Source organism: Cnephaeus nilssonii (assembly GCF_951640355.1).
Source record: "Cnephaeus nilssonii genome assembly, chromosome: 11".
Lineage (NCBI taxonomy): Eukaryota > Metazoa > Chordata > Mammalia > Chiroptera > Vespertilionidae > Cnephaeus > Cnephaeus nilssonii.
This window is the reverse complement of record NC_137082.1, coordinates 52,913,364-52,941,171: the sequence shown is the minus strand read 5'-3', so window position 1 is coordinate 52,941,171 and position 27,808 is coordinate 52,913,364. Positions and strand designations below refer to the sequence as shown.

The window sequence follows — 27,808 nt, the reverse complement described above, 5'->3', positions numbered from 1 at the left end:
TCCTGATACTTTTACCTATTTTATTCTACTCATTCTACCTTCACAGCAGCGTGTGTAAGTGTTCCGTTATTCAGTGTTACTTCTGTACCTCGAACGTGGGTCGTGTGAAGCATTGTCATTGAATGCTATGGGGTCGAATCAATCTTGTCTATTAACCACAGTGTTGTTTCCTGATTTTTTTGCCACTGCATTTTAATTTCATTAAGCCACATTTCAGTTCTACAGTAACTTAATTCTTCATTGTTAACATGATACCCTAATTGTGGCGGCATACTCTGTAACCCTGTGGGGAGTGAAACCCTGGGAGAAGGCACGAAGGACACAGTGGGGGGCTCAGTGGCGCCGTCACCTGTGTGGGCGTCTGGCCCCAGGGTCTCTGCCAGCGGCCCTGCACGCACTCCCTTCCGTGCAGTGTGTTTGCTCACAGGAGTGCAACAGTGCACCTGGAACCACACGAAATCTCCGTGTGAGTCTCCGTGGCAACGACCCTGCCAATCGGTGCATCCGTTTGCCCAAAGGTCTTTCTAGAAGAAAGCCTAATGTGGTGGTGGGTGCATTTGCTTCTGCACCCCAACAAAAACGTTTGGAGATTTCCTCCAGGGATTCGTTTTAAAGTGTCATTTCCTGATCAGTTTTTGATCAAAGGTGTCCCCTGCTAAGCCACCAGCTCCTGACTGTGTCCTCTGCCATCCCCACACCCTCAGTTGTCCTCTGTACTGCAATTGACCACATTAAATTAGACCTGACGTCCCCTTGTCAGTGGAGGTCGCGCCGCGTCCTATCAGTGACACGTCTGTAAAAACTGTGACGCCTTGAGTGGCGATTGCCTCCCAGTGATTATATTCCAGTTTGATTTTGTGATGACATTTTGCTTGTTATCTGTCTTTGTTTTTGTGCATTCATTAAACATTTTCACTGAGGACGGTGTACTAACTGCATGTGAATTTTTTAAGTTGTCCTCTTTGGTGTCCCTCCCTTACTAAGCACATTTGTTCCTGGTGTTTCCGTGGCTCCTGATCCGGCTGCCGACAGGTGAGTCCGGGGCCCAGCACCCGCCTCTGTACCTGAGGTCACAGCTCCTCACTCGTCCGCCTTCATCAAAGACGTTTGACTCCTTTGTCTCCGCGGACAGTGGGCATCTGGTCCTGCTGCCAGGACTGCTGGGTTCTGCGTGAGGTTTCCGTGTCGCCCTCAGAGTGCTGTCCTGCACACATAGGGAAATGGCGCTACGTAGACGCGGGTCCTGTGTGCCTGCCACACCGTACACAACAGCAATGGCTGCGTGAGCGTGGGGTGGGGTGCACTCGTTGGCAGGGGGACACTCGGGAACCTGGGGACAGGGGCTGGCTCTTCCCAGGACGGCTGAGAGTCTCAGAGGTTAAGGGTGAGCGTGGGGCCCCTGGCAAACTAGAAGTGAACCAAAGATGTGACAAACTCCCCCTGGTCTTCCGTCCTCGGTGCACACGTCCTACACAGACCCTTCCACTTTCCTCTGGGTAACGGGCAACTCTGATGGGCTGGTGGAGAGTGGAGCCTGACCTGGGCTGGGTCTGTCACATTAGGGAAAACCACCCACGGAGTCCACGTGGAAATCAGGAAGGAATTGAGGGAGCGTTAGGAACTGTGGGAGTCTCTCATCAAAGTCTCTAGTGAGGTTCTTAGAGGTTCCCACGGTGCCTCACTAACTCCTAAATGCTCTGAAGGCACCCCAATTCACAGAAAATAGTAAAAAAAAAAAAAAAAAAAAAGCCTTTCTGAGCCCCATTAACGCAGGCCGGACAAGCAGGTCTCTGCACGAGGCTGCCCTGCCCGCATCTCCATCTTGTCAGGGCCTGGCTCCTGTTCCCACTCCTTCCAGGAGGACACTCTGCTTTTCCAAGAAGGTCAACACCTCTCACTGAACAGACAGAGAGACGGCTGTCCTCCGCCTGGCCCACCAGCCCCCAGGGCCGGCGACCTCAGGGCTGCAGCCCGTCCCGGCCGGGCCCTCCTCCCCTCCTTGAGGCCAGCGCCCCAGGCGTCCACATGTGACAGCAAGGATGCTGGGCCAGACATCTCAGAGATGCTGCTCCTCAAGAGGAAGGGGCACTGTCTTAGATCAAGGAGAAATCCATTAGAAAATCTTCCTTGCCTAGTGACCATGTTAGGACCAGGTCCTGATGCAGACTTCCCTGTACCCCACCCTTGGAGGGTCACCGCTCCCTGTGGGGACAGCCAGGCCTCGTCACGGCAGAGACCACCACAGGCTTGTCCAGTGACACCTGCCCTAAAACAGACAATCGTCTCACTCACGCAAAATCCCAGCGCTGGGAACTAAAGCTCTGAGTGCTTCCTGCTGCCAGAGAAACGGCCTCTTGCACGGAGACACGGGGGGAGGCGGGGGGGGGGGGGGAGCTGCGTGGCTGAGTTCACGCCCACCACGGACTTGCCTCTGGACCCCAAGGGTGCTCACTTTGCAGCAGGATTTCTGGAATGCAGTAACGTGTTTCTGTTTCATAACTACTGTTTATCTCCACGAATAACCAGAAGTTAACCTGTTTACTAAAAACCCATTTTCTCTGTAGCCAATTCAAGACTTCCCTTGAAACCTTTGGCATTGATTTTATCTGCCAGGCTTTCTCCTTTCTCTCTCTGTCTCTCTCTCTCTCTCTCTTTCTCTCTCTCCCTCTTTCTCCTTCTCCTTCTCTTTGCCTCGTTTCCCCCTCCTCCCCCTCTCCCATTGGCTGTGGACAGTTAAAAAGAGGGACCTCTCCAGGCTGTTTGCTTTGCTTCTGTAATAATGTTCTCTCAGCCATGTCACTCATAGCTGCAGGGACTGTCTCCTAGCCGATGAAAGAGCAGCAAATGCTCTGTAGGAGGACTTAGGACAATTGAGTTAAGGTTAACTCATTGCTCATGTCAAGGAATATTAAGTCCTATTAATACTAGTCTCCTAAACATCACCACCAACAAGGAAGGATGTCCGTGAGAGCCCGTCCCTCCACATGGTTGCCTGCAGCGAGTCTGCGCACCTGTCGCTCCTAAAATGATGTCCTTATACTGAGGGCCCAACAGTGACGGCCACCGGTCCACCCCTCCCCACGCACACAGCCGGCGTGGGTTCCACCCGTGGGTCCAATGCAAAGGCTGACAGACCTGCTATGAAAGAGAGTTAAACTCTGCAAATACATGGATGTGGCATTTATTCCATTTAAACCTTCAAAAGGCCCTTTGGGGACTTTGCATTGGACTGGGAGCTGCTTTCTTTACTGTTCCCTAGAATCCTTGCATGTCTGAAGCCAGCTACAATTTAAGAAAACTTGGTCACCCAAGGAGACACAGGGCCTCAGAAGAGACACTAAAGGAAAGAATTCTTCCCTAAGTCCGTTCTCTTGTCCCTTTCCTTCTGTCGTCCATCGGCCCAGGGTCCTCGGGGCTGGAGCTCTGTCTTGTCCTTCCCTGGGTCCCTTCATCTTCATCCCTCACCTCTCCGCGCCTCTGGTCCTCTAATGCCCATCTGCCTACCCCTCCTCACCACCTGGGGTCTGGCCACGCCGGGTCAGGAGGGCCGCTGCGGAGGACTGGGGGCTCCACCAGCGCCGCCTGTGGACTCAACCGGCCACTCTGTGTCCCCTGGCAGGTACCCTGGCTCAAGCAGGGCCGGAGCCCTCTGCCCCCTCATGCCCGCAGCCAGCCCGGGCTGTGCAACATGTACAAGGTAAGACGCGCCAGCCACCAGCTCCTCCGCACGCCACGCCGCAGGCCGTGTCCCCATCGTGGTCTGTCAGTGCACGTGCTGTGGGCGCCGTCTAGGGCACGCTCCTGTCCCGGGGGCACAGCAGGTCTCACACAGGGTCTGCAAAGCCCCTGGGGAAAGCCAGCAAAGGACAGTGTGTGAAGACAGAGAGGAGTCCTAGGGGCAGGGGAGAAGCCGCCCTGATCCTCGGGGTTCTGCGTGGATCAGGGCCCTGAGGGGCAGGGCAGGGCAGGGCAGCGGACAAGCCCTGGAATGAGCTGACTGAGGGCACTTCCACGGGGCCCAGGGCAGACGCAGCGCTGGCCTGGCGAGGTGACCTGAGACCGCGGCGCTCACCTGCCTGTGTTCGCAGCTCTGTGATAAACCAGCGCCCGGCAGATACTGAGCTCACAAATGCTAGTGAACTTAAACTCCTGCAGGATCGGCGCCCTGGGCATGTGGTCACGGTGCTGTGCTCGCCTGAGCTCAGGTGAGCTCCCGGGGCTGGAGGGCATGGCTGTTATCGGTCCTCCAGCTCCTGAGGGGAGGCGGCCACTGCTCAGAGCTCTAGTGACGTGTGGACGGCAGCGAGGGAAGGGGACGGGCACTCAGCCGAGGCCCCACGTCAACCCCGAGTCAGATTGCCACTCACGCAGGTGGGCAGGCAGCACACAAGGTCCTGTCGCGACGACACTTTCAGGAGACAGCAGGCCCTGTGCATGGGCACCTGGGAAATACAGAAGGTGGGAAACACGTGCTCGGTGCAGGAATAGAGGGCTTGGCCCTGATGTGATTGACGAGCCCAAGTCGGGAGACAGTGGCTGAGGACCCTCCTGCTCCAACGTGTTAAAGGCTGTGCCCTTGTGGGGAGGAGGGCCTGGGAGAGACAGGCAGGGGCCCGGCACCCGAGGGTGGATGGCCCTGGCGGGGTCTCTGGGGCAGCGAGGAGCCCAGGGCTGGCAGCAGATGGGCACATGGCCCAGCGCCCCTGCTGGCAACATGGGACCCTGTCACCTGGCCCCAGAGCGGTGCCTGTGGGCTGCTGGCTTCCTGACAAGGACCTGTCCATTAAGGCACAGTGGGCGTGCCTTTCCCTCCCCGAGAGTTTCGAGGGCTGGACAGGACGCTGCTCCTGGTCCATGTGCCTCCTGAGCCGTGTTCCAGGTGGGACTGTGCTTGCTTTTCAAGGAAGGGCTCTCCGTGGCTCCTTTGTGAGAGCAAACACCCTTGTCCCCAGGAAGTTCGTGAGCCCCTGTCCGCCTGGGGCAGTCGGGACTTGTCCAGGTGAAGCCAGGGGGCAATGACATGCCTCCTGGGCGGGGCCGTGCTGGGTGGAGGCACACTTTCATCCTGCAGTAACCCACACCTGGCCCGCAGGAGGGGACAGCAGGGTGGGGTGTCAGAGGGCCCAGGACAGGGCCAACTTGCTCCCTTCACCCCAAACCACCTGGACGCTCCTGCCCCATTCTGTCTTCAGAGACCTGAGCCCCCAAGGAGAGACAGAGACGTCCCCAGAAACTGCAGAATGGGGAGGGTGTGCGGCCAGGCTATGGCGGTGATGGCAAGGACCTTTCACCCGAATGTCTCACTTTTCTCTTTTGAACAATTATCTGGTCGAGGAAGAGCCGTGCCCCGTCCTCCCATCTCCATCCCGACCGGCTCGGCACACTCCTGTGCAGAAGGAGCCAGCTATGTCCTCAGCTCCGCCAACGGAGAGCGTGTCTGTCAAACAGGCCTGGGGCGCGCTGGCCCGCACCCCCCCTGCCCAGTACAGACGCAGGAGGGAGAAGTGGGTGGTGGGGTGTGTGTAGCCTGTGTGTGTCTATTAAGAGCAAGGGAGGCGGAGACAGAAGTGACTTGAAATCAAAGGCAAAGATGCGAGGCAGGCGATGGCTCCCCAGATTGCTGCTGGTGGTGAGGGCCCTTCAGGGACCTTGTGATAACATCACGCTCCCAGCGACCCACTTCCAGCAGCGGCTTGGCCCCAGGTGGGAGGGAGAGGCAGGTGGCCTGGCCCAGAGCCACAGCACCTGGGGCCGGCGCAGCTCTGCCGCGCCTTCTCAGAGGCGCCCAGGACCTCCCCTCCGAGGAAGCGCTCCTGCCGGCCTTGGTCTTGGCTGTTTCCCCCGCGCTGGGGGGGCTCTTCCCTGTTCCCAGAAAGCGGTCATGTTTACTGGGGGGCAGATTGAACGGCACCAGCCCCCGGGAAAGGAGAGCAGGGCCAGTTGCAGCAGGTGGTTCTGAAATACCTTGTCCCACGGCCATAGGACAAAGGCTCTTGAAATCGGCTCTTGGAGGAGACGGTCTCCGGGGAAGCCAGGAGCTGCTGCTGTCCACCCAGCGGCTCACAGCCAATGAGGCCCTTCCCCCACGGTTCTGAACCCTGAAGGTGACGACGGGCAGGGACAAGATGACGTGTGTCCCCTGACCCCCCAGAGCCTTCCTCCTGGCCTCGGTGTCTGCAAATCCAGCGTGAAGGGTACGAAGGGCCCACCTGCCCCGAAGTCGGAGAGGAGACGCCACAGAGCGAAGCAGCTCAGGTGCAGGAGCCCCGCGTCGCGCCCGGGTTCTGAGCCGGGCTCCCGGGGCTGTGGCGTGACTGTGGGGGTGGGAGGAGGCGCTCAAGTGAAGGAAGGAAATAACATTTGAGGAGTCAAAAGCATGCTGGGAGGCGCTCAAGTGAAGGAAGGAAATAACATTTGAGGAGTCAAAAGTACGCTGGGAAAGCAAGAAACCCACGGGAGAAAGGAGGAGGAAAACCTACGACAGGGACGGCCCCTCCATGGCGAACAGTGGATCCTTCTCGCCCCAGTGCCCCATCCGCACAGCCCTGCGCCTCCACCTGCAGTGGGACCATCACAGGTGGCCCCAGCACCCCTCAGACACCCGCTGGGGGTGGATGCAGGCCGCGTGCCTGGGACGGAGGAAGGAGCTCAGCCCACATTCGCCCCGCAGGTCCGGCCTCCCCGGCCCCTGGCAGTGGACCGAGAGCAGCGAGGAGAAGCCCCCGCTCTCCCCTCCATCAGCCACGGGCTCCAGGGCCTAGAGTGTCTGCTCTGACCTGTGGCCCAGCCACCTCAGGTCCCCGCCTGCCCCTCCCACCTGCCCCGGCAGGGCCCTGTGGCCACTGAGTCCTCCCCAAGACACTCCCGCTTCTGACTCCACAGCCGCCAGCAGGCCCAGTGGGGTTAAGGACTCAGGCCTGTCGCCTTGAGGAAAGCGGTGGGAATCCGAACCTCATGTCCCAGGTCTGATGGCCCCACTCAGGCCCTCGTGTCTCCTCGGAGCCTCCTGCCTCATGGTGAAACCATGGCAGGACCTTCAGAGGCTGCTTGGCAGCTCCTTCCCAGGACACTCCCCACCCCACGCTGTGCGCGGAGACAGCTCGGTCTGAGCCAAGAGCAGGTCCTGGTGCCTGTGCTGGGTAAGGACCCGGTGCAGTCAGCCTGGGGTCTGTGCTGGAGGGAGCTTTCTCACACTCAGGCACAAGGAGGTCTCACCAGAGCGGGTGCTAAAAGCAAAGGGAAGATCAGGGAGGTTACGGCCAACATCCAGTTCGGCTCCCGCCGTTCGGGGAGGAGAGGGCGGGAAGCCCCAGAATGTCCATGCCCAGAGGAGCCCCGGGCCAAGTGGAGGAAAGGTGGCCACGAGCCTTTCCTGCGGGGAAGGTGACCCGTGTGGCCGCTCCGGGCATTGCCGTAGTCACGGAGCCCTAGATGGAGACCCCATCGGGCAACACGGGCGTAAGAGCCTCCTGGCCGGCCGTGCAACAGGCTGCGGATGGAGGAGACGGCAGAGCCGCCTAAGGAAAAAGGCACAACAATTTCTATGATTTTCTCACCCACTGTGAGCGACTTCTGGCCTCTCCCCGTCCGTGCCTTCGCCTCCATCCCCTCCGCCTCCATCCCCTCCGCCTGCCAGGAGGTGAGACTGGGGGACCAGCTCCAAAGCGCCTCTCCTTTAGGATCAAATCCCAGGTCAGAAAAGCGCAGTCACCGCAAGGGCCTCCCTCGTGCGGAAGCCAGAAGCCGGGGCTGCGACACCGACTCCCTCCCGGCTCTCTGTGCCCAGGTGACACCCTCCCCTCAGTCACTGTGCCGGAGGGCTCTGGTTTGAGAGCCTCACGTCCTCCATTCAGGTGAAGCGTCCCAGAGGACGGCAGATGCCCCCCGCCCTCACGCGTCTCACCCAGCAGGTCGCTGCCCGCTGCCCGCGCCTCACAATGCGCTAGCACTCCAGACTCTCCAACTGGGAAACTGGTCCCTCTACCCCCGGGGCAAAGGACGGTCCCCCTGCCACCCCCAGCAAGCGGCACACTGCCCACATCCTCATGTGCCGGTATCCGAGAAGAAATGTGTTATCTGAGCAGCCAGCAGGTACCTAACATTTCCATCTAAATCCAAGGCTCGCCTGTGATTTCCCCAGCAACAGAGAAGAGCCCGCGCGGCTTTAATCCAGCACGGCTTCCTCCGAAGTAATGAAAGGCCACGGCTGTGATTCAACTCACTCGAGTCAGTCACTCAGCAGCAAGCACGTTTCTAAGCTTGCAAAGGGCGAGAGCCAGGCAAACTGCACGTGTCACTCAGACGGGAAAGCGTTCTCCACATTGCAAACCCCAAGACGCCCACCGTGCCAAAAAACAAACACCAAAACCAATCCGAGCTCTCCTGAGACGGCTCAGCAGCTGTTTGACCAGAAATGGTGCAAGCGCTCCCTCAGAAAAATGTAGATAAACAATGGGAGCGGGAGAGCCTCGGCGTCCGGCCCCTTCTCGGAATGTCAGGGCGTCGTGGGGTGAAACCTGGAGGTCAGTGCTGTGCCCGTCTGACCGACTCTGAAGGGAGATGTCCTAGCTCAGCCTGCAGACCGTGTCACCTCATTCCCAAACTGGTGACCCTCGAAACCCAGCTCTGTTCGAGAGTATTTATTTCATTGGCGTCTAGCCTGCACCTGGGCGCGTGACGTGGGGACGTAAAGATGTCACGACCCTTTCCTGTCGGGAGCTTCAAAGAGGCACAGAGGCAGGGTTCCCCTCTCACCTGCCTTGTCCGGGAAACGGTGGGCAGCCAGGTGGAGGCGTTCTGCAGGAAGCAGGAAGCAGATCAGCCCACTGGTCCTTCAGCGGAGGCATCGCTTCCACCAGACTCCGAGCCACTGAAGGACTTCAGAGGCCAAAGATTTGCGCAGGAGAACAGGGCACAAAGTCCACCCGTCTCACCGTGAGCTGCATTTCTTCGACATCAAGAATAGAATGTGAAAAACATATGGGATTTATTAGCACTTTCATAAAAATCATATTGTTGATTCTGAGTCTGCCTCTGGGTGGGCCGCCCGCTCACCGTGGTCCAGAAGAAGGCCGGCACCGTTACAGTCTGTGGTTCCCAACAGGTTAACCAACCAACCGCTTCACTGTCGGGGTCTGCGTGCCTTGAGAGTGATGCAAAATCGGGGGGGAAACAAATTGCAAATCCCTGTCCTCCCTCACTCCCCGGGCCACTGGTGAAACCACCTCAGGGAAGGACCAGTGTCCTTGGTGCCACTGTGTGGACGTCTGCGAACTCCGCCACGTCCCACATGTGGACCAAGGAGCAAGTGTCAGACCTGTGCTGGAGGATGGAGACTGGTGGTTTTAATCACGTGAACAAAATAGAACGATGACAATGATATCATCTTTTTGTGTCAAGGAGTATTTTCCATTCAAAGTGGGAGCTGACCGGCCCCTGGTTTTGATGACATAGAAATGCATCTTTTAAAATTAGAACCAAATGGAAAAAGCTGGCCCCTTGAACTCGACGGCCTTTGTTGTACTGAACTATCAGTGTTTATGAAACAAGGGGGAACTCATCTTCCAGGGACAAGCACCGTCACACCTTCCCAGTTCTCCAGACTTTAACTGAGGCGTCTAACCAACTCCATCAAATACTCACTTTCTCTACCCTACGAGCACTTTCTAGCTCATCTGACCTTCAAACTTAACCTAAAGTCACAAACTCCAAAAAAAGATAAGCAAAATGAATCCAAGTTTTTAAAAAGTCCATTCTTCTCCGTTAGCTTTGCCTTCTGCCATGTGTCCACCCAGTGAGTTTCCCTACCTGCTGTGAGTTTTAGGCCAGGAGCCCCAGCCTGTCGCCGCACATGGAACCCACTAGACCCTCCTGGCAGAACAACGGGACGGACCGAGCCCTGGATGGAATGTGAGGACACCTGGTGAGCACATCACTCAACCCCCGCCCCTCAACATAGGGGCAGGAGGGTGACATAGGAACACACACACCCCATGCTTGAAAGCGAGTAGAAACACCTCTTACTCCTTTTAAAAAAAAAATGTTTTTATTGGGTTTTAGAGAGAGAGATAGATATATAGAAACTTCAATGAGAAACATCATCCATCGGCTGCCTCTTGCATGCCTCCTACTGGGGATCAAGCCCACAAACTGGGCATGTGCTCTGACCAGGAATCAAACCAGTGACCTCTTGGCTCATGGGTCCATGCTCAACCACCGAGCCACACCGGTCGGGCTTATTCCTTTTTAACGCTGCGTCCTTTGGGGACACGGTAAGAAATGCGCATTGCTGGAATTTGATTAAGAAAGTGCCCGGAAGAAAACTGTCACCACTGTCAGCCACTGGAAGTTACTATGGGGACCATTTGAGACGGATTAGTGTGTGATTCTGAAATGGCGCTGGTGACCTCATCACAGTGTAGGGTGACCTGCAGGTGGCCCCCGGGCTCAGGTCCCTGTCACAGGGCTAGGCACTGATGGGACACGCTGGGCACCTGCTGACCGACCCACAGCCAGCAACATCATGAGGTGGACAGAGCTGGTGTGAGGGACAGCTACCTTGGTGACTGCAGTGACAATGCTCGGGTCAGATGTATGAAAGGGCAGAGGTGTCCACCAGAGCTCAGCCCCGCCCCATCTGGCAGGAGACATGAAACGGACAGCACCACCCTCTGGAGTAGGCCCACATCCTACTTGAAGGGCCAATTTCCCCCAAACAGGCACATAGAATTCACTAAGAGTCGAGGAACAGATGCCCTTTCCGTTGGCACCTGTGACCTGAAGGAGGCTGGAGCACACGCAACGACATTGAATACTATACTGACTCAGCATATCACTGGGGACACGCTTTATTCTCAGGGGCAGAGTGTAGACAGGATTTGGACTTTGGGTTTTAAAAGACCAGAAAGATGGTTGTCCACACCCACACCCGGCGTGCAGTCTGTGATGTGAGTACTGACAGCCCAGTGGCCTTTGTTTTTGCTCATGTGTCTGATGATTTGTTGTTATGGTCTCGGCTCCTCGTCTGCACCCTCCCAATACACCCACCCAGGAGAGAGGACAGCACGTGGACGCTGAGGCAGTGAGGGGACCCAAGCCCAGACCCTGAGCCCTGAGCACACAGAGGGGACGTGCCCAGACCCCCGTGACTCCATGCAACTCATTCCTTGACATTCTGATGGGGATTCAGCTTAAATTCCACTCTCAGACAAGAAACAGAAAAAGAGCTAGAACTATTCCCCTCAACACACACCCACAGGCACAGCAAATATTGATCTTTTTTTTTCCCAAGATCCGGCATTTTCTTCTCACAGGAAATGACTCCATCAATTTGTCTCTGGCCAAAACCAATGCTGGTGGTGGTGCAAATACCTTGCTCTGTCTTCATAAAGCAGCCCTCTAGTCAAAGGAGCGAATCTCTGCCAATCTGATGGTCATTGATCTCAGATGTGCCAGGCGAAACGAATCTCCTGTCATTACTTCCAAGTGAAGAACTCTGCTTGGCAGCACCTTGGAAAACAGTTAAAATTCCTTCCTCATATGTGGAGAGAGGAGCAAGCCATCCAGACCCAGTAGGCGGGCTCCCCCTGCTGGTGAAGGACGTTATCACAAGTGCAGGGAAAAGGAGGGATTTTTCAAAAACAGTGCAATGAAACAGGCTAATGGAAAAAGCAATTTGCCTTAAAAAGAAATAAAACGATTGTCCTTTACCCCCTGGCCTGCCTCTCAGGGTATTTAAAACTTTCCAGCATCATGTTAATTTATCTGCCATCAAGGAGTCCTTGTTTCATTAATCATCATGAAAAGCCATATTAATGGGAATTTACTATTGAGTAAGAAGAGTCTAAGAGACGGGCTAGCCGGTTTGGCTCAGTGGATAGAGCGTCGGTCTGTGGACCAAAGGGTCCAGGGTTTGAATCTGTTCAAGGGCACGTACCTCAGTTGCAGGCTTCTCACCAGCCCAGGCCCTGTTCAGGGCACATGCAGGAGGCAACCAATCAATGTGTTTCTCTCACATCAATCTCTCTCTCTCTCTCTCTCTCTCTCTCTCAAATCAATGGAAAAATATCCTCGGGTGAGTATTAAAAAAGAAAGAAAGAAAGAAAAGTGACACAGCAGGGCCACATGTATGCATGCTGTGACCACGATCCCAGGTGCCTACACAGTCCTCTATGCGGCACAAGAACCAGGTCTAACAAGTAAACAAGAACATAGGTGGCAGTGTTTCCTCTATAAACTTTTAGATTTTATTTGTCGATATTTTGTATTTTAGCCTTTCTAATAGGTGTGCAGTGGCATCTCTTCGTGGTTTTGATGTTCATCTTCCTAATGAATAATGATGAGCATCTTTCCATGTGCTTATTTGCTTTCTGCCCACCTTCATTGATTAAGTGTTTTGTCCATTTTATAACTGGGTTGTGTTTTTTACCACGGAGTTTTGATTGTTCTTCGCATATTTTGGTGTTAAGTCATTTGTCATATATGTTATTTATAAATATTTTATCTTGTCCTGTAGCTTTTCTATTCATTTTCTTAATAGTGTCTTGCAAAACAGACATTTAAATTTTGATCAAGTCCTATGTACCAATTTTTTTCTTTTATGAGTCGTGTTTTTGGTGTCAGGTCTAAGAACTTGATGCCTACACCCAGGTCACGAAGATTTTCTCCTATTGTTTTCTTCTAAAGTTTTATGGTTTTACATTGTAGATAGAGCTCAGTGATCTATTTTGAGTTAATTTTTGTATGAGGTGTGACTTTGGGTTGAGGTCAATTTTTAAAAATATGGATGTCCATTTGTTCCAATACCATTTGTTGAAAAGACTAAGACTATTCTATGTTGAATTGACTTTGTGCCTTTGTCAAAAATCGACTGATCATATGCGTGTGGGTCTATTTCTAGACCCTAGTGTGTTCCATGATCTGTATGTCTGTTCCTCTTCCAACACCACCTGCTTGATGACTATAAACACAGGAAATCTTAAAATCAAGTGGTGGAATTTCTCTAACTTTACTCTTCTTTTTTACAGTTGTATGGTAATGTTTTGGTAGTGCTTTTTCCTGCATTTCCTTATGGTTTTAGAATCAGTTTGTAGATGTCTAAACAAAACCTTGCTGGGATTTTGATTGGAAATGCATTAAATCTGTAGATCAACTTGGGGAGAACTGACATCTTCATTGTGTCAATCCTTGACAACAGTATGTCTCTCCATTTATTGAGGTCATCATTGATTTCTTCCACTAGCATTTTCTGTATTTTAGCATAAATATTCTTTACATGTTTTGTTAGAGTTATACCTAATATTTTGCTTCTTTGATGTTATTATATATGGTAGTGTTTTTGTTTTTGTTTTTACTGTTAGCATATGGAAATATGATTGACGAAATGTTCTTTACGTAACAGGCCATTACAACTATAATATGATGATACAATCACAACTATGTGACTACATCACATTATCTGTGCAACTGACCATTTATAGCCCAGAAGACCATCTGAGTCTAGTTCAGAAACTCTTCCATTGACAGCAAAAGAATCATGTAATTCCATGAACTCCGTTCTGTTTGCCTATGATCTCTTGTACGTTAGACTCTGGATTAACAGTGATCTGAACGGTGCACATTCAACAGGCGATTAATGCTCGTTGCACAGCTAGTTCTGTGCTGAGCACCATAGAGACCCATCGCCGGCCGTTCCCATGAACATGAACGACCCCTGATTTTATAGCTCCGAGAGGTATAATGCAACCTACCAACTTCATGTGTCCTTAGAAGATTGAAGTTACTTTTCCCATTGGTGACCAATATATTCATTATAAAAATCACAAAAATATAGAGTTTTTCTTTTAGCATTCAAAGCAGGCATGCACAATTCACATGTGAACAATATTATTATCTACATAACACTTCATTCACTATCTCACCGCACAAATATAATTTAATGATATGAGACCTGCATGGTACGACTGAACATCTCATTTCTTTAAAAAAACCTGTATGCAAAGTTTAAGATATTATTTAGTTTAATCACTAAACTAAATTAAAGCTAGATGATGCTTCTATAACTCAAAATGTGGTACACAGTGTGCAGAAAATGGTACATATACGAGTGACAAGTAAGTTGTACTAAATTTTAAGCTCTTTTAATTATTGCAAGCCATTAGGATGGTATCTAATAATTAACTTCACCAGGCAAATTAGACATTTAAAAATGTTTGTCTTAAAGTAAGCAATTTAAACAGTTTCCTGGCTTGTCTGGGTTTTGTTTTATTTTGTTTTGGGTGTTTTTTTGGTTTTGTTTTTTTATTCTTAAGTTTGCACCCATTCTTTTATTGGCATAATTATTCGGACTAGTCAGTGAGTTCAGAAAGGCACTGGGTAGAGGCAAGATAACTTGAGGGGACCAGATTACTTAGGTTCTTGCAACATCAGGAGAATAAGAATAAGAAGGACTGGCTGTTTCGCCTGCTGCAGACAACATTGTGTTCAAACACCCTAGCATCTTCTTCTGCCCACACTCTTGTGCCCACAGCATAACTCGGCGCCCTGTGGGTCCTAGGAGCAGGAAGTACGAAGCCTGGGGTGGGTGGGGAGAGGAGCCCAGCCCGTCACGTGGCCAGTGCTCCAGTCTGAGGGTGGGGATGGGTGAGCTGACAGATCCCAGAACCGAGCAGGCTGCTGAGATGGAGAAAGCCCACCTTGAAGAGGGGCTGCGACAGAGGCCCAGGAGGGGACTGCAGGCTGCAGGAAGCCCTGCGCAGAGGCTGTGCCCATGGACACATGGCCTAGTTTTGTAGCTGAGGGGCACAGTCCAGGGAGGGGCAGATGCCCAGCAAAGAGGGGGCGCTGTGGGCAGAGGGGCTCCTGTTCAGAAGTGCTCTCCGTGGGCCAGCACTGGTGGGCCACTGGACATGAGGAAGGGGCTGTTTCCGAACCTCTTCTGACCACCGCGGGGAGAATGGCTGGGAAGGGCGACAGGGACGATGCAAGGCCATCAGTGTGAAGCCTGGGCTCCAGGAGGACGGGGCAAGGAGCAACTTTGCAGTTGAATCGTGTGGCAGGGACCAGACAGTCACGGGGGAGCCGAGCGAGCCAGCATCGCACAGGAGGCTGGGCCTGCGCACGGACCCCTTGTTCAGAGGCCAGCGAGGTGGCCAGTCCCCTCAGAGCTAAGACAGAAAGCAGAGAAAACCAGACACTCCCAGAGCCTTGGGCTCGGAGGGCTCTGCAGACCAGGAAAAAGAGGCTGCATGTGGTTGATCAGAGGAAGGAGGGAGAGGGCAGAGCCACCTTGCAGAGGTGTCCTGCTGATGGGAGAGGGGTGAGTGCAAGGACTGTGGTGAAGAAAACCTGGGAGTCTGCGAGCTGAGAGCTGAGTGAGCAGGAAGCCGAGCAGGGGGGAGTCTGGGAGACAGCGGGGTCTCAGACCCCAGGGTGTCATGCGGGAGACCCACCGCTGGGGAGGCGCACACAGGTGAAGGATGCCGGAGTGCGGGCCCACAGACTGTCTTCCCAAATTGGGCGGACTCAGTGCCGCTGTGGCCTGAGTCACTGATTTTGAGAAACAGGCTGGTCCACGTGATGCGACCCCAAAGCCACTGACCGGGCATGTCTTTGCTGCTGCCGTGATTTTGTGTGTAATTCCTGAGCATTTGTCCAAACCAGGAGCTTGAGGAAATGATGTTTTCCGTTTGAGCTTTGGCTACCTGGCCCGTCTTAGATGGCATCACCCTTCAATGGCCTTCATGGCCCCTTGCCCGTGCTTAGCTGACTTTGGGGGCCCAGACGTGGACTCCGTGGTGGGAAGAGCTCCCAGCTCAGGGAGTCTCACAGCAGAGGTCCTGCGCGAGTCCCCTCCCCACCACAGGCATGGCTGGGCGGCTTCAGCAGCTTCCCAGCACGAAGTCCTGATTCCAGTGATCCTGATGCAGCCAGGAGTCGGAGGGATGGAACAGAGGGTGCGGCCTGCCCTGAGGTCACTGTGCTCTGTCTTTCAGGATGCACACCACGCAGCCAGAACCACCCACTACGGCTCCCTGCCCCAGAAGTCACAGCACGGCCGGCCCCAAGATGAGAACCGCGTAGTCCACTTCTTCAAAAACCTTGTGAGTGCTCTTCCACTGTGAGTAGAGCTGAGGGGAGCACTGACCACAGGGCTGTGGGTGTATCCCAGATGACTCAGCTCCTAACCCATTAGGGGTGTGGATATATCCCAGATGGCTCAGCTCTAATCCATTAGGGGTGTGAGTATATCCCAGATGACTCAGCTCTAATCCATTAGGGGATATGAGTATATCCCAGATGACTCAGCTCTAATCCATTAGGGGATATGAGTATATCCCAGATGACTCAGCTCTAATCCATTAGGGATGTGAGTATATCCCAGATGACTCAGCTCTAATCCATTAAGGATGTGAGTATATCCCAGATGACTCAGCTCTAATCCATTAGGGGTATGAGTATATCCCAGATGACTCAGCTCTAATCCATTAGGGATGTGAGTATATCCCAGATGACTCAGCTCTAATCCATTAGGGGTATGAGTATATCCCAGATGACTCAGCTCTAATCCATTAGGGATGTGAGTATATCCCAGATGGCTCAGCTCTAATCCATTAGGGATATGAGTATATGTTAAATGACTCATCTCTAATCCATTAGGAATGTGAGTATATCCCAGATGACTTGTTCTAATGCATTAGGGGTGTGGGTGTATCCCAGATGAGTCAGCTCTAATCCTTAGAGGGTATAAGTATATCTTCATCTGGTATAAGTATATCCTAGATGACTCAGCTTTCAGCCATTTAGGGTATGCGTGCATCCTAAATGACTCAGCTATAATCCTTAAGGGTGTGAGTATATCCCACATGACTCAGCTCTAATCCACAAGGGGCATGAGCATTTCTCCAGATGAAACTTCCATCCTCCTCGGGGTGGAGCTCAGCCTTAGCACCTGGCACCAAGGTCCCAGTGGCATCTGCTATTCACTGAACTTTTATTTTACCAAAGAGCTCACTCCTTTTGAAACTAGCTTACTGTGAGGGCTTCGTTAAAAAAACACAGGTTCTGCAAAACTATGGAGACAGTGAAAAGATGAGTGGTTGCCAGGGGTTGGAGGGAGGAATGAACGAGTGGAGCACAGAGCATTTTCAGGGCAGTGAAACTACTCTGTGTGATGTGATGTGATGGTGGACACACTTCATACCTTTATCACATTCCTTAGCATGTACGACACAGTGAAACCCACGTAAACGATGAACTTGTTAATAATCGGTACAGTATTGGTTCACAGGGAGAACTAAGGAACCCACTCAGGCAAGATGGTAATAGGGAAACCAGAGAGGGCCCATGGGAACTCTGTAATTTCTGTGCATTTTTTCTTGAAACTTAAAAACTGCTAAAAAAAAAAAAAAAAAAAGTCTTAGAAACAAAAACAAAGCCGCAGTCTTCTAATTGTAAACTTTCTGTACGGCTAACATTTTTAAATGATACTTTCCATGTTGATGAGTTTTCGAAGTCACAGACCAGGTGGCGTTCCTTCAGAACCCCTGCATATCAGGGGATACTTACTTCCCACCCCAGAAAGGGGTGGCGGTGACGTTCACAGTCTCTGTGCCCGGAGTATGCACAGGAACACATGCCAAGGCGAGTCCGTTTGCTGGTTTAGAGCCTGTTGGTCCGTTTTCAGTTCTCTCAGATGCCTTCAGGGACTCCTGGAAGATCTGAATAGCTCTGGATATTTTCACACTCTCAGATCCGCGGTACTTCTCACTCGGCTAGGACAGAAACGGGGAGCCGGGCAGAGGGATGGCCCTCACCTAATGGGTCGTGGACACTGTCAGCAGACATGGGCTACTCCCAACAACACAGGAGTCTCACAAACAGGGTCAGGGCCGCTCTGCAGGAGGGACCCCACCGCCGCTCACCATCCCTGTGTCTTTGCAGGTGACGCCTCGCACACCTCCTCCGTCACAAGGAAAGGTAAGACCTCTGAATATCTTCATTAGTCATCACTTTACTTACAGACCTTCCCTGAAATCCCTAAATGTACCAAAGAGAGAGTTGGGCTCATGGCTACCTGACTTGATCTCATAGTTTTGCCAAGTGGGTCCCAAGTAGACAGGCTGAGATGCATGACGTCTGCTCCTCCGACAACCATGCAGACAGTGCTAATCAATCCCCGATCACTTTCCCTCCGAACCCTTATCCTAAACCCTCCCTGGAAGCTCCAGGAGGCCACTGCCACCCCCTTGGCCGGGACACGTGCACAGTCTCAGCATAGGCTGCTGTGATTGTGTTTCTTCTCTATTAAAAGGACTTTTTCCTGCACTGATCACAATGTCATTATTTCTTTCTTTCCTCATCCAGGGGCGAGGAAAGTCCCTCAGCAGATTCAGCTGGGTAGGTGACAATCGCATGTCCGTGCGGCTTCTCCTCTCCCGGTCCTCGCAGCCACTGGGAGTCTGTTCTGCTCAGTTTCAGTTGCCTAACGGTCACTCCCCCTTCCTTTCCTCGCAGCCCAGCTTGTCCCCAGGACCCGGGATGCATTCTCCTTGAAGGGAAATGAGCAGCTGTTGCAGCAGCCAATCCCCCTTCTGCACAGATCATATCCCTGCTTCCTCCCACCGGTGACAGGCACCCCAGGGCCAACAACCCTCCTCCCACAGGCCCCCACAAGTCCCGTGGGGCTCCCACAAGGAAGCACCACTGCAGTGTGGGCCTGCGGCTAACGCACCATCTACATGGCCAGCCTACCCCCAGATGGTGACTTTTCAATGAGGAAAAATGGCCCTAGCTGTTTTGGCTCAGTGGATAGAGCATCAGCCTGCGGACTGAAGGGTCCCATGTTTGATTCTGGTCAAGGGCACATGCCTAGGTTGTGGGCTTGATCCCCAGTAGGGGACATGCAGAGTTATAATGACCTAACTCACCCAAAACATTGGGTTTTGTGTGTGTGTTAGTAATAACTACAGCTTTGATATCAAGCCATCCAGGAAAAACTTCTCAGGAATTTTAGACTCTTGAACACAGAAAAAATTTTTAATGAAGACCTTAAAGAGGCAATTTGTTCACTTTTTAGATATTAGTGAAATTTGGCATCTGAACCAACTTAAAATATTCTAACCCAATGTATAGTCTTTTGTTACTGGTAAATATTAAGTATTGCTCTTTCTTTATAAAAATTACGATTTTCAGAATAACCTCTAGGCCAGGGATTGGGTGTGTCTTGGGAACACAATATCCTTAATCTCTAGTACAGGCCACATATACAAGATGCTCAATTAATAGGCATCATACAAATGAATGAGAGAAGATTAAAAAATTTTTAAAAGGGAAGGCAAAAGAGAAAGGGAGAGAGGACTGGAGGGAGGGGAGACACCTGCAGAGATAAGGTAGAGAAAAGATTTCATAAAGCCCCCGATTTCCTCCAACACATTATGACATTGAATTATGAACTGATGTATTTGCTGCAATTTTACATAAATATACTTGATACTTCTCCCGACCCAATGACTTTGCAAACAGGTAACAATAATGTAGAAATAAATGGCCCTGGGCTAGCACTCGCCAACAATTAATTGTTGACTTTCTGTGCCAGGAGGAGATAGAGATGAGACTGAAGAATGAAACCCACTTTTGACCCAGAAACCTTGTGTTGGTAACCGCGTGCTCTGCCTCTTAGCTTTGCAGGCGCCGACTCCGGGCTTTACGCAAAGTCCCCCTGCACGTGTTGGCGGCTGGGTCCCAGCCCTTCTTCCCAGCAGCATCCCCAGGCCACCTCGACCCACCTGCCGTTAACCAGAAAGGCCTTTGCACTCCTCCCTCCCTTCATGTCTCGTCCTGTTAATGTGTGTTAAGTTTCTCTTTTCCCCCAAGCAGACTCCTCCCCTGCCTTCCGTTGCCTGCCTGTTTCCAACAGCTCAGACTGCCTTCCTCGGGGGAGTTCTCAGCCCTGCTAAACCACTCTGTGTGCTTTCTGATAAATGCTAGGTCGTTCAAAGCTACAAATGACCATGAATCTGAAAGGAGGAAAAGTCAAGTACATTATTAATCCGAAAACCAATCCTTGGATTTAGTTCTCAGAAGCTCTTTATTTTTGGAGAAAAACAGGAGAGCAAGACAGGCTGAGTTTGCGTCCGGGTGGGGAAGTGCGGCTCTCTGTCTGTGGCGCAGCTGCCCCTCGCTGTCACCCGCCCCTCTGGGTGCCGTCCTGGAGAGCGTGTCTGTGGACGCCTCCGGGTCTCAAGGGCAGCGCTAGCATTTCTCTAGCAGGCGGCTCAGACCTCTCTGCCTCACTCCCCTGTCCTTGCTCCACTCGATGACCTTGAAACAGATCTTCACATGAAAGCAGAGACCTCAGACCCGGTGTCCAGTGTCCGTTCTCCGGCCGCGGCTGAGTGAGAAGGACAGTGCAGACGCAGCTTGTGTTGTGGGACCCTGGACAGGTGGCTCAGTCCTGCCCAGTCGAGTGACAGAGATGACCTGGGGGAACCTGAGCCTTCAGAGCTCAGCTCCAGCACCTCTTACATAACTGGGTGGGTGAGGTGGTTCCCGAGGCCCCCAGCCCTCAAACACTTATGAGATTGTTAGGGACTGTAGGCTGAGGGAAAGGATTTGGGGGTCTCGATCAAGAGATGGTTCCATTTTGTTTCCTAGAATTCTTTGGAGAGAAACATAGGCGGCCTCCTATTTCTTGTTGGCCAAACAAAGGGAAACCTCAGACCCTGTCCCTGGAGTAGAGACTTACCCTGGGATGTGGGCAGCTGGGGTCGCCTTCTGTGAGCATCGTCCCTATGTCTGGGACACCTCACTCCGAATGCTCACATGCGTGTGTCCACACCGCAGTTTGTCCCGTTTCTTTCTCATGTGGGACATCCCAGGGAAACTGATGCATTTGAGAAAAGACTGGGCACAGACTTTCTTATATTTCTACTATCATTTGCCATGGCTTCAGCCCACAGAGGAAATTGTCTCCGGCCCCTGGAGGGAGGGCGGGCTGCTGGGCGGCGGGTGGAGGCAGAGATGGAAGCTCTCCCCACATGAGGACGGCAAGTTCAGAGCTTTGTTCCCAGAGCAGGGCATCCATTAACTCACGGATCCTCACAGCAACCGGCGAGGAAGCGGCTGTTCTCATCCGCATTTTATAGAGGAGGAAGCTGAAGCTCAGAGAGGTTCCCACACTTGCCCTAGGTCACACAGCTAGGGAGCAGGGGAGCAGAGGCCATCCAGGCTGCCGGGCTGAGCCCTGGTGCACGTCGTAGGCACGTGGCTCACCTGCCCAGACCTGCCCCTTCCCTCCATGGCACCAGTGCAGGGGCCCGGGGCCCAGGTCTGCACGCTCACCCTCAGGACTCTGTGCCATGGTTCCTGGCACGGCGGGAGAGGCTCATTTGGGCCAGAGAGCAAGAGTCTCGTCCTCACACATTAGAAAGGTGTGGGCCGGGGATCTCACCTCATCCCAAGCCGCCTGCCTGAGATCTTTAGGAGACGGAATGAATGTGAGCACGGTCCTTGCAAACAACCCAGACACATCCCCAGACTCAGCGTCGGCCTCCTCCAGGCCCCTCTGAGGAACGGCCACTCTGGGTCCCCTACCTCCAGCCCCGTGTGGGCAAAGGTTCTCCACCTTGTCCTGTGACATCTGCTGGCCTTCTCTTGAGGACCAGGCAGCGAGAAGCAGGGAGGCCGCTGGTGTAGAAAAGGCCTCCATCTTTCAAATGAAAGCATTCGAGCATCTCATAACAGAGCCCTGGCCCAGGCCAGGCCGGCGCTGAGACACGCGAGTGGGGGGCACTGCGCCCTCGGGTCACCGAGGCCGCTCGGCAGGGCCTCTGGGCCTGGCTCTGACCAGAGCTGTGCTCCTCTCTTGCAGGGAGCCGAGGGGCAGAAGCCTGGATTTGGCTACGGGAGCAGAGCTGCCGACTACAAATCTGCTCACAAGGGACTGAAGGGCCAGGACACCCAGAGCACGCTTTCCAAATTCTTCAAACTGGTAACGCAGCCACCCTTGTCCCGGGACACACTGGGCGGGTGCGGCGGCCGTCCAGCCTCCTCACTCCTTTCCTCAGGCGTCCCAGTGAGCAGTGAACCGGCAAGGCCAGGCCCCTAGGGCTTGAGGACTAGATGGGTCACAGGCCACAGCTGAGCTGGGGGAGTCTGTGGGTGCTGACCCACCTGGAAGCCAGGGGGCGCCTGAGGCCGCAGCATCTTCGCCTCCCAGGAAATGAGCAGGATGGGGTGGGGATGGTTGGACCAGGTGAGAGACCCCGGAAACCACAGCCCGTATGTCCCGTTGGTTATGACACTGGAGTCCCACAGACCCAGGCCCATATTTGTTGCCCAAGAGCCCATGGCCTGCGACCTCGGAGCCTCGGTTTCCTGCTCTGTGAACGGGGGCATGTGGGGAAAGCGCTGTGACAGTAAGAGGTGATGAGAACAATGTGGTCACAGGTGCCTGCAGGTCACTCGCAGGGATGGCAGCTGATATCATTGCTAATCATAGCGACAACCGTGCTCAGACACCCGAGCTCTCAGGATGTCCATCTGGGCAGCAAAGGCTGCGGTGCAGGTCTCGAGGGGTCATTTCCCCCGTCTAGGCCTTAACCTGGACCCACTCTCGGTGTCAGAGGGGCCGAGGCCTCGCTCCTTCCCAGACGCCTTCATGGCCTGTGGAGATCACAGAGGGTCCCTGGCGCTGAACCCCTCGTGCTGGGGAAGGTCACGATGCTGGGCCCTGAGAAGCATCCCTGCGGACAGGCTCCGCCTGGAGGCCGGTCATACAAGGGCCTTGGGAAGGGACCGACTTAAAGGTGCTCACAGAAAATGGACAAAATACGTGTCCATTTTTTGTGACTACCGGCAGGAAGGGGCTGAGGGTGATGAGGGTGGCGTGTGCCTCTGTGTCCAAGGTGGTTACCGTTCCGGGAGTGTGGCCAGAGAAGGCCGGGTGAGCAGGTGACAGCCGAAGGGCAGGACCCTGCTCCCTGTGAGCTCCAGGTGACACCGGGTCAGGCTCATCTCTGCCAACAGAGCACAGGGCTCTGCAGCCCAAATCCCCATTGGGGGAGGTCTCTGACCTTTTAACTGGTTCGTTAAAACATCAAGAGTTTGCACTTTTGTGGAATAACTTGGTCTGTAATCCAAATGCCCTTTGATTTGCCCATCTGCCCTTTAACTCAGTATGAGTCATGCGTGTGGTGTGTCCGGGGTCGGGAGACCCGTGCGGAGCCCATGCCTCCAGACCTGGTGGTGCTGGGCGCACAGGTGGTGTGGACAGAGCAGGCGCTGCCTTTTAGGAAAGTCACAGCTGTTCAGAGGAAGCCTTAAAAACATGAACTGAGTGGTGAGTAGCCGAGCTGCTAACTGCTTTGATGTCAGGGAAAATGTAGGCAGATCCACTCCTCGAAGTAACTACGAGGAAGGAAGTGAATTCCACCCCAGATGGAGGCTGTCATGACCCAGTCACCTCAATTCTGAAATGTGGCAGAGACGGGCAGATTGGACCTACCAGAGTGTTGGGTCCAAACCCAGCCCTGCACTCAGCACAGCCATGTTCCCCCTGTGGCCCAGAGCCGCCGGAGGTCACACCGATGGGATGGCCTGCGGTGCCGGGACCCTTTCTGGGCTGCCCCACGACTCCCTGAGCCTGAGGCTCCCGGGGAGGAACCCAGCTTTTGCAGTTGTAACAATCTCCTTCTTGTCCCAGAAGTGCAGGTTGCCCTGTTCTGGGGAACTAGTTACTGTGCTAACCAGCTTAGTGTCTATGAATCACTTATGAGGGATGGCCAACCGGTGAGGGAAAGGCACACTGAGCAGGGACTCTGTGGAGGAAACACCCATTTATACCTCCCACAGTTATTGGGTATGGAGCCCATTTGTTCCTTAATGAGGGCCCACGTTTCCCTAAACTTCTTCTTATCGGCAGTGGTTTAGAAATTCTAAAATTTCTATACAGTTCAAGGGAAGCTTCCATTTATCAAATTAAAACAAATTTCAATTAATATGGTTTTAATTCAATTTTACTACATAAAAAATAAGCGCTGTGCTACCCTGACCACATGGGGGCTGAATGTTCAACATGGAGCAGTTAAAACAGATTTTAAAAATCCCCCAGAGATGAGAGGCCTCAAGGCAGATGAGTGGAAATGGTAGGATTTGACAGTATTTAAGGTAGCAGCGTGTCCCCTGTCTTTTCTCCCTCCTCCTCGTTCACCATAGAAAATCAGTGGTGAGAGGAAAGAGTGGGAGGAAGGGCCCGGATTCGGCTATCTGGGGCTGATGGTTGGAAACCGGGCAGAGAACACTACATCTATCCCAACCACTTGGAGCCACCCCGAAATGTGCAGGAGTTTCTCATTCCCACACACCTGAGCGGGCACCTGTTCCTGCCCAGAGCGAGTCCCAACAACCGTGAGGTGTAAGAGTGGAGAGCGGTGACTTCGCCGCGGCCTCTGTTCTGTCCCTGCCCTAAAATACCAATCAGTCTGACCTCCCCCGAAGCAGACCAGTGCCTTAGGCAGAGGGGTGAAAGTGGTACAAACAGGACAGAGGGAAATAGGAGGCGGAGGGCCAGAGCTCCCCTTACGGGCTGAGTGACTCTGGGAAGTGAGCCCCCCACTCTGAGCTGCAGCTCCCACATAACATGGGGATGTGAAAGCTACCTCTGGGCTGGGCTTTCTCGTTCATAAGAGAACAGATGAAACGGATTTGGCTCATGGTAGGTACTCAATAAATCATAGGTACACGAACAGAACATAAAACCAGGACGCCCACCAGCCTTCATCTGAACAGGAGCCATCCAGAGGGTAAATGGAACCTCACTTAAGCTTCCTCGCAAAGGATGTTGGAACCAAACCCATTCCAGCACACGTGTGCTTTGTTGTATAAGTAGTGGTTCTGCTATGGTCGGGAATGAATCACACTCTACAGGCGCCCTGGGGTTAACCTCTTGGAAATTCAGAAAAAGGCGAGGCTCTTCAGACTTCCCCGAGGGCAGCTCTGAGGGCCCTGAGGACGAGGTTCACGGCTCCCACAGGAAGGCTGCAGCCCTGAGGCCGGCCACCTGGGCGCTGCTCCAGACACTCCCCGAGGCCCGCCTGCGGGCCACACGTGGGGAACACAGAATTAGACTAGACCGCATCAGGTCAGTGCTCACTGTCTGGGAAACAGCATATTCCATGTATATCTTGCTTCCTGGGGCTCACTCTAAAAAGTCTTTGTTTTGAGAAATTGATTTTTCAGTTGAAACTTAAGGAAAAGGGGAAACCCAAGGAGGAAGAGACCAAAATTGGAATGCAAAATTAGCAAGTTTCTCCCATGTCCATCTCAGTGACATGAGTGACCAACTGCATTGTCTTCTCAGAGAGTGGGCCCCCACACCCGAGCCACCTCCACGCTGCGGGCCCTGCACAGCTGTCTCCGTCTCAGTGAAGGCCAACGTCAAAAAAAATTTTTTAATTGTACAGAAAACATGTCCATTCCTGGTTTTAAGCCCCATTAAGTCAAAGTTTGCTGACAGCCCGCCTGTAGGTTAGTCTGTCTGGGCGAGGCAGATGAGGGGCAGACAAGCATGGACATGGACATGACCCTTTTGCCTGCCTGGCCCTTTTGCCTCCATGTCATTGAGATGGACATGGGAGAAACACGCTAATTTTGCATTCAAATGTTGGTCTTTTCCTCCTTGGGTTTCCCTTCACTGCCCCCCCCCCCCCCCCGCCGCCTCCCCCCCCCCCCCCGCCCCCCCACTCTGTGAGGTTCAGCAACTGGTGTGTCACTCCAGGAGTGAGATTGTCCCCGTCCCTGTCCCTGTTTACAGACAACTTCCCTCCATTACCCTGGGAATTTCTAGCCAAAACCAGTGAGGTGCTCACTCCGAGCATACTAATGAAGACACTGAGCTTTTTCACCTGGAACTGAATTTCTAGCCAAGAGCATCCTGGAAACTGAATTCCAGTGATTCATCTGAAGCCCTGGAAATTCAGCGCTTGTTCAGGGAGTGGTGAGGGATGGAGCGAAGACGCCTTTATGCGGCTTCATTTCTAGCCACAGACCCGGTGATGAGAGCCCCCAGTGGTTTCCAGGAGAGGGGAGCAGGGCCGCGGCCCCAGCGCTCACCTAACGCTGTGCTTCCTCTTCTCAGGGGGGAAGAGACAGCCGCTCTGGATCGCCCATGGCTAGACGCTGAGCCTGACTCCTGTTCGCGAATCCTGTCCTGGCTTCTTAATAATCCCGCCCTAGGATTTAACACTGTCCCGTCCAGCCCACCCCTTGTTCTAGACACGACTTCTCGCTAATGCCTTGGCCTGTGCGCACCGTCGGGTCGGGCACACCGCATCCTACTGGCAGTTTCTGGCCCACAGCTGCATGGACAACACAAACACAAACCAGTTCAACTGTTCCTCCTCCGTGTCTGAAGACAAAGTGTCCTGGAGTCTCATTCCGCAGCGACACGCCGGGCGGCGCCCCGGAGCCCGGCCTCGTCCCACTGACCCTCCGTCCTTGGACTTGCTTCGCACGCTGACCCACCCCCGGCTTCGGGCACTGCTGGGCGGCACTGCTGGGACACCGGACACGTGCGGGGGGTGGGACTGTGGCCACGCTTCCTCCAGTTCCTGTCCCTGCCCTGTCTCACCTCCTAAGGCCCCTTCACCTCCTAACAGGACTAGGCAGCAGGAGTGGCGTCACCCCCGCGGGAGCTTCGGTATGTGGATGCCGGTGGGCAGCTTGGAAGAGAGCAGAGTGGTGGGCGCAGAGGCCCTGTGGGCTGCTCCCACGCCAGATGGGCTGACCTCGTGTGTGATGGAGAGGGGAAGGAGGCAAAAGGGCCGGCAGTAGCCTGGGGCAGGAAACAGGCGAGGACATAGCGGGGGCCAGAGCGGCCCCTCCAGAGCCCTGTTTCGTCACCAGAGCCCGGCTGAGAGCTCGGGGAGACCCGCACAGAGAAAGTGGACTGTAGGAGATTTTGGGGTGGCCGCACAGTGTCACCCTGGTCACTGGAAAGCCAACCGTGACAGGTGGCATGCTCAGCATGGCAGTGCACATTGCAAACACTAACCTTGTGGAAGAATAACCCTCCGTGTGCTTGCATCCTGGGAGTGAATGTGCTGCGTGACTAGGCTTAGTAGGGCCCACCCCTGATCACCATGAACCTACCCCTACCCCTGCCCCTGCCCCTGCCCCTGCCCCTGCCTCTGACCCTGAACTTAATCCTGCCCCTGCCCCTAACCCTGATCTTGCCCCTGACCCTGATCCTGACCCTGACCTATGGCTGGGCCTGGCTACTGAGGCTAGAAAAGCTGTCCTCTGCACAGTACCCTTCTAATGTGAGCGAACACCCCCTGCCCCTCCATAACGTACTGATTGTGCCTTTTGAGTTTTAGTGCCTCTTTTCAGCCTTCCCTCCAGACCCCCCGCAGCCTCCTTCTCCTGTAGAATGAAGATGAGGAGTGGCCTCCGCAAGGCCCCTCTAATTCCATCTAATCCTGAATGTTGAGTGTGGGTTTATATAATGTCTATTAACTCATAGCCTCAGTGATGAGAGGGTAACAAAAAAAAACCCAAAAACAAAAAACAAACAAAAAAAACCTCCGGTAAACAAAACCTCCAAATTGCTCACTCCGAGTGGTCTGCGTGAGCTGATGTTGGTGTGAGCCCCACGCAGATGACCCGTGTCAGCAGCCATGGCTGTCACGGGGAGAACACACTGTTCTTGAATAGTGACATAAATAAACTTTTAATGATACTCGCACGGGGTCTCTTATTTGCGTCTGTGAAACGTGAGCCCACACGCCGCCATCATCACATCCGAGCAAAC

At 53.5% G+C, this 27,808-nt stretch overlaps 1 protein-coding gene across 1 annotated transcript in view; it reads left to right on the top strand.

Annotated features, from left to right (window-relative positions):
* The window catches only part of MBP (myelin basic protein), an 80,147-nt gene extending 53,546 nt beyond the window's left edge, over positions 1–26,601 (top strand). Inside the window, exons 5-9 of the mRNA XM_079785203.1 lie at positions 15,993–16,100; positions 17,941–17,976; positions 18,364–18,396; positions 21,869–21,988; positions 26,135–26,601. Coding sequence (XP_079641329.1) covers positions 15,993–16,100; positions 17,941–17,976; positions 18,364–18,396; positions 21,869–21,988; positions 26,135–26,179 — 342 coding nt within the window. The 3' untranslated portion in view covers positions 26,180–26,601. The remainder of the gene's footprint in view (positions 1–15,992; positions 16,101–17,940; positions 17,977–18,363; positions 18,397–21,868; positions 21,989–26,134) is intronic.
* Positions 26,602–27,808: the final 1,207 nt, after the last annotated feature.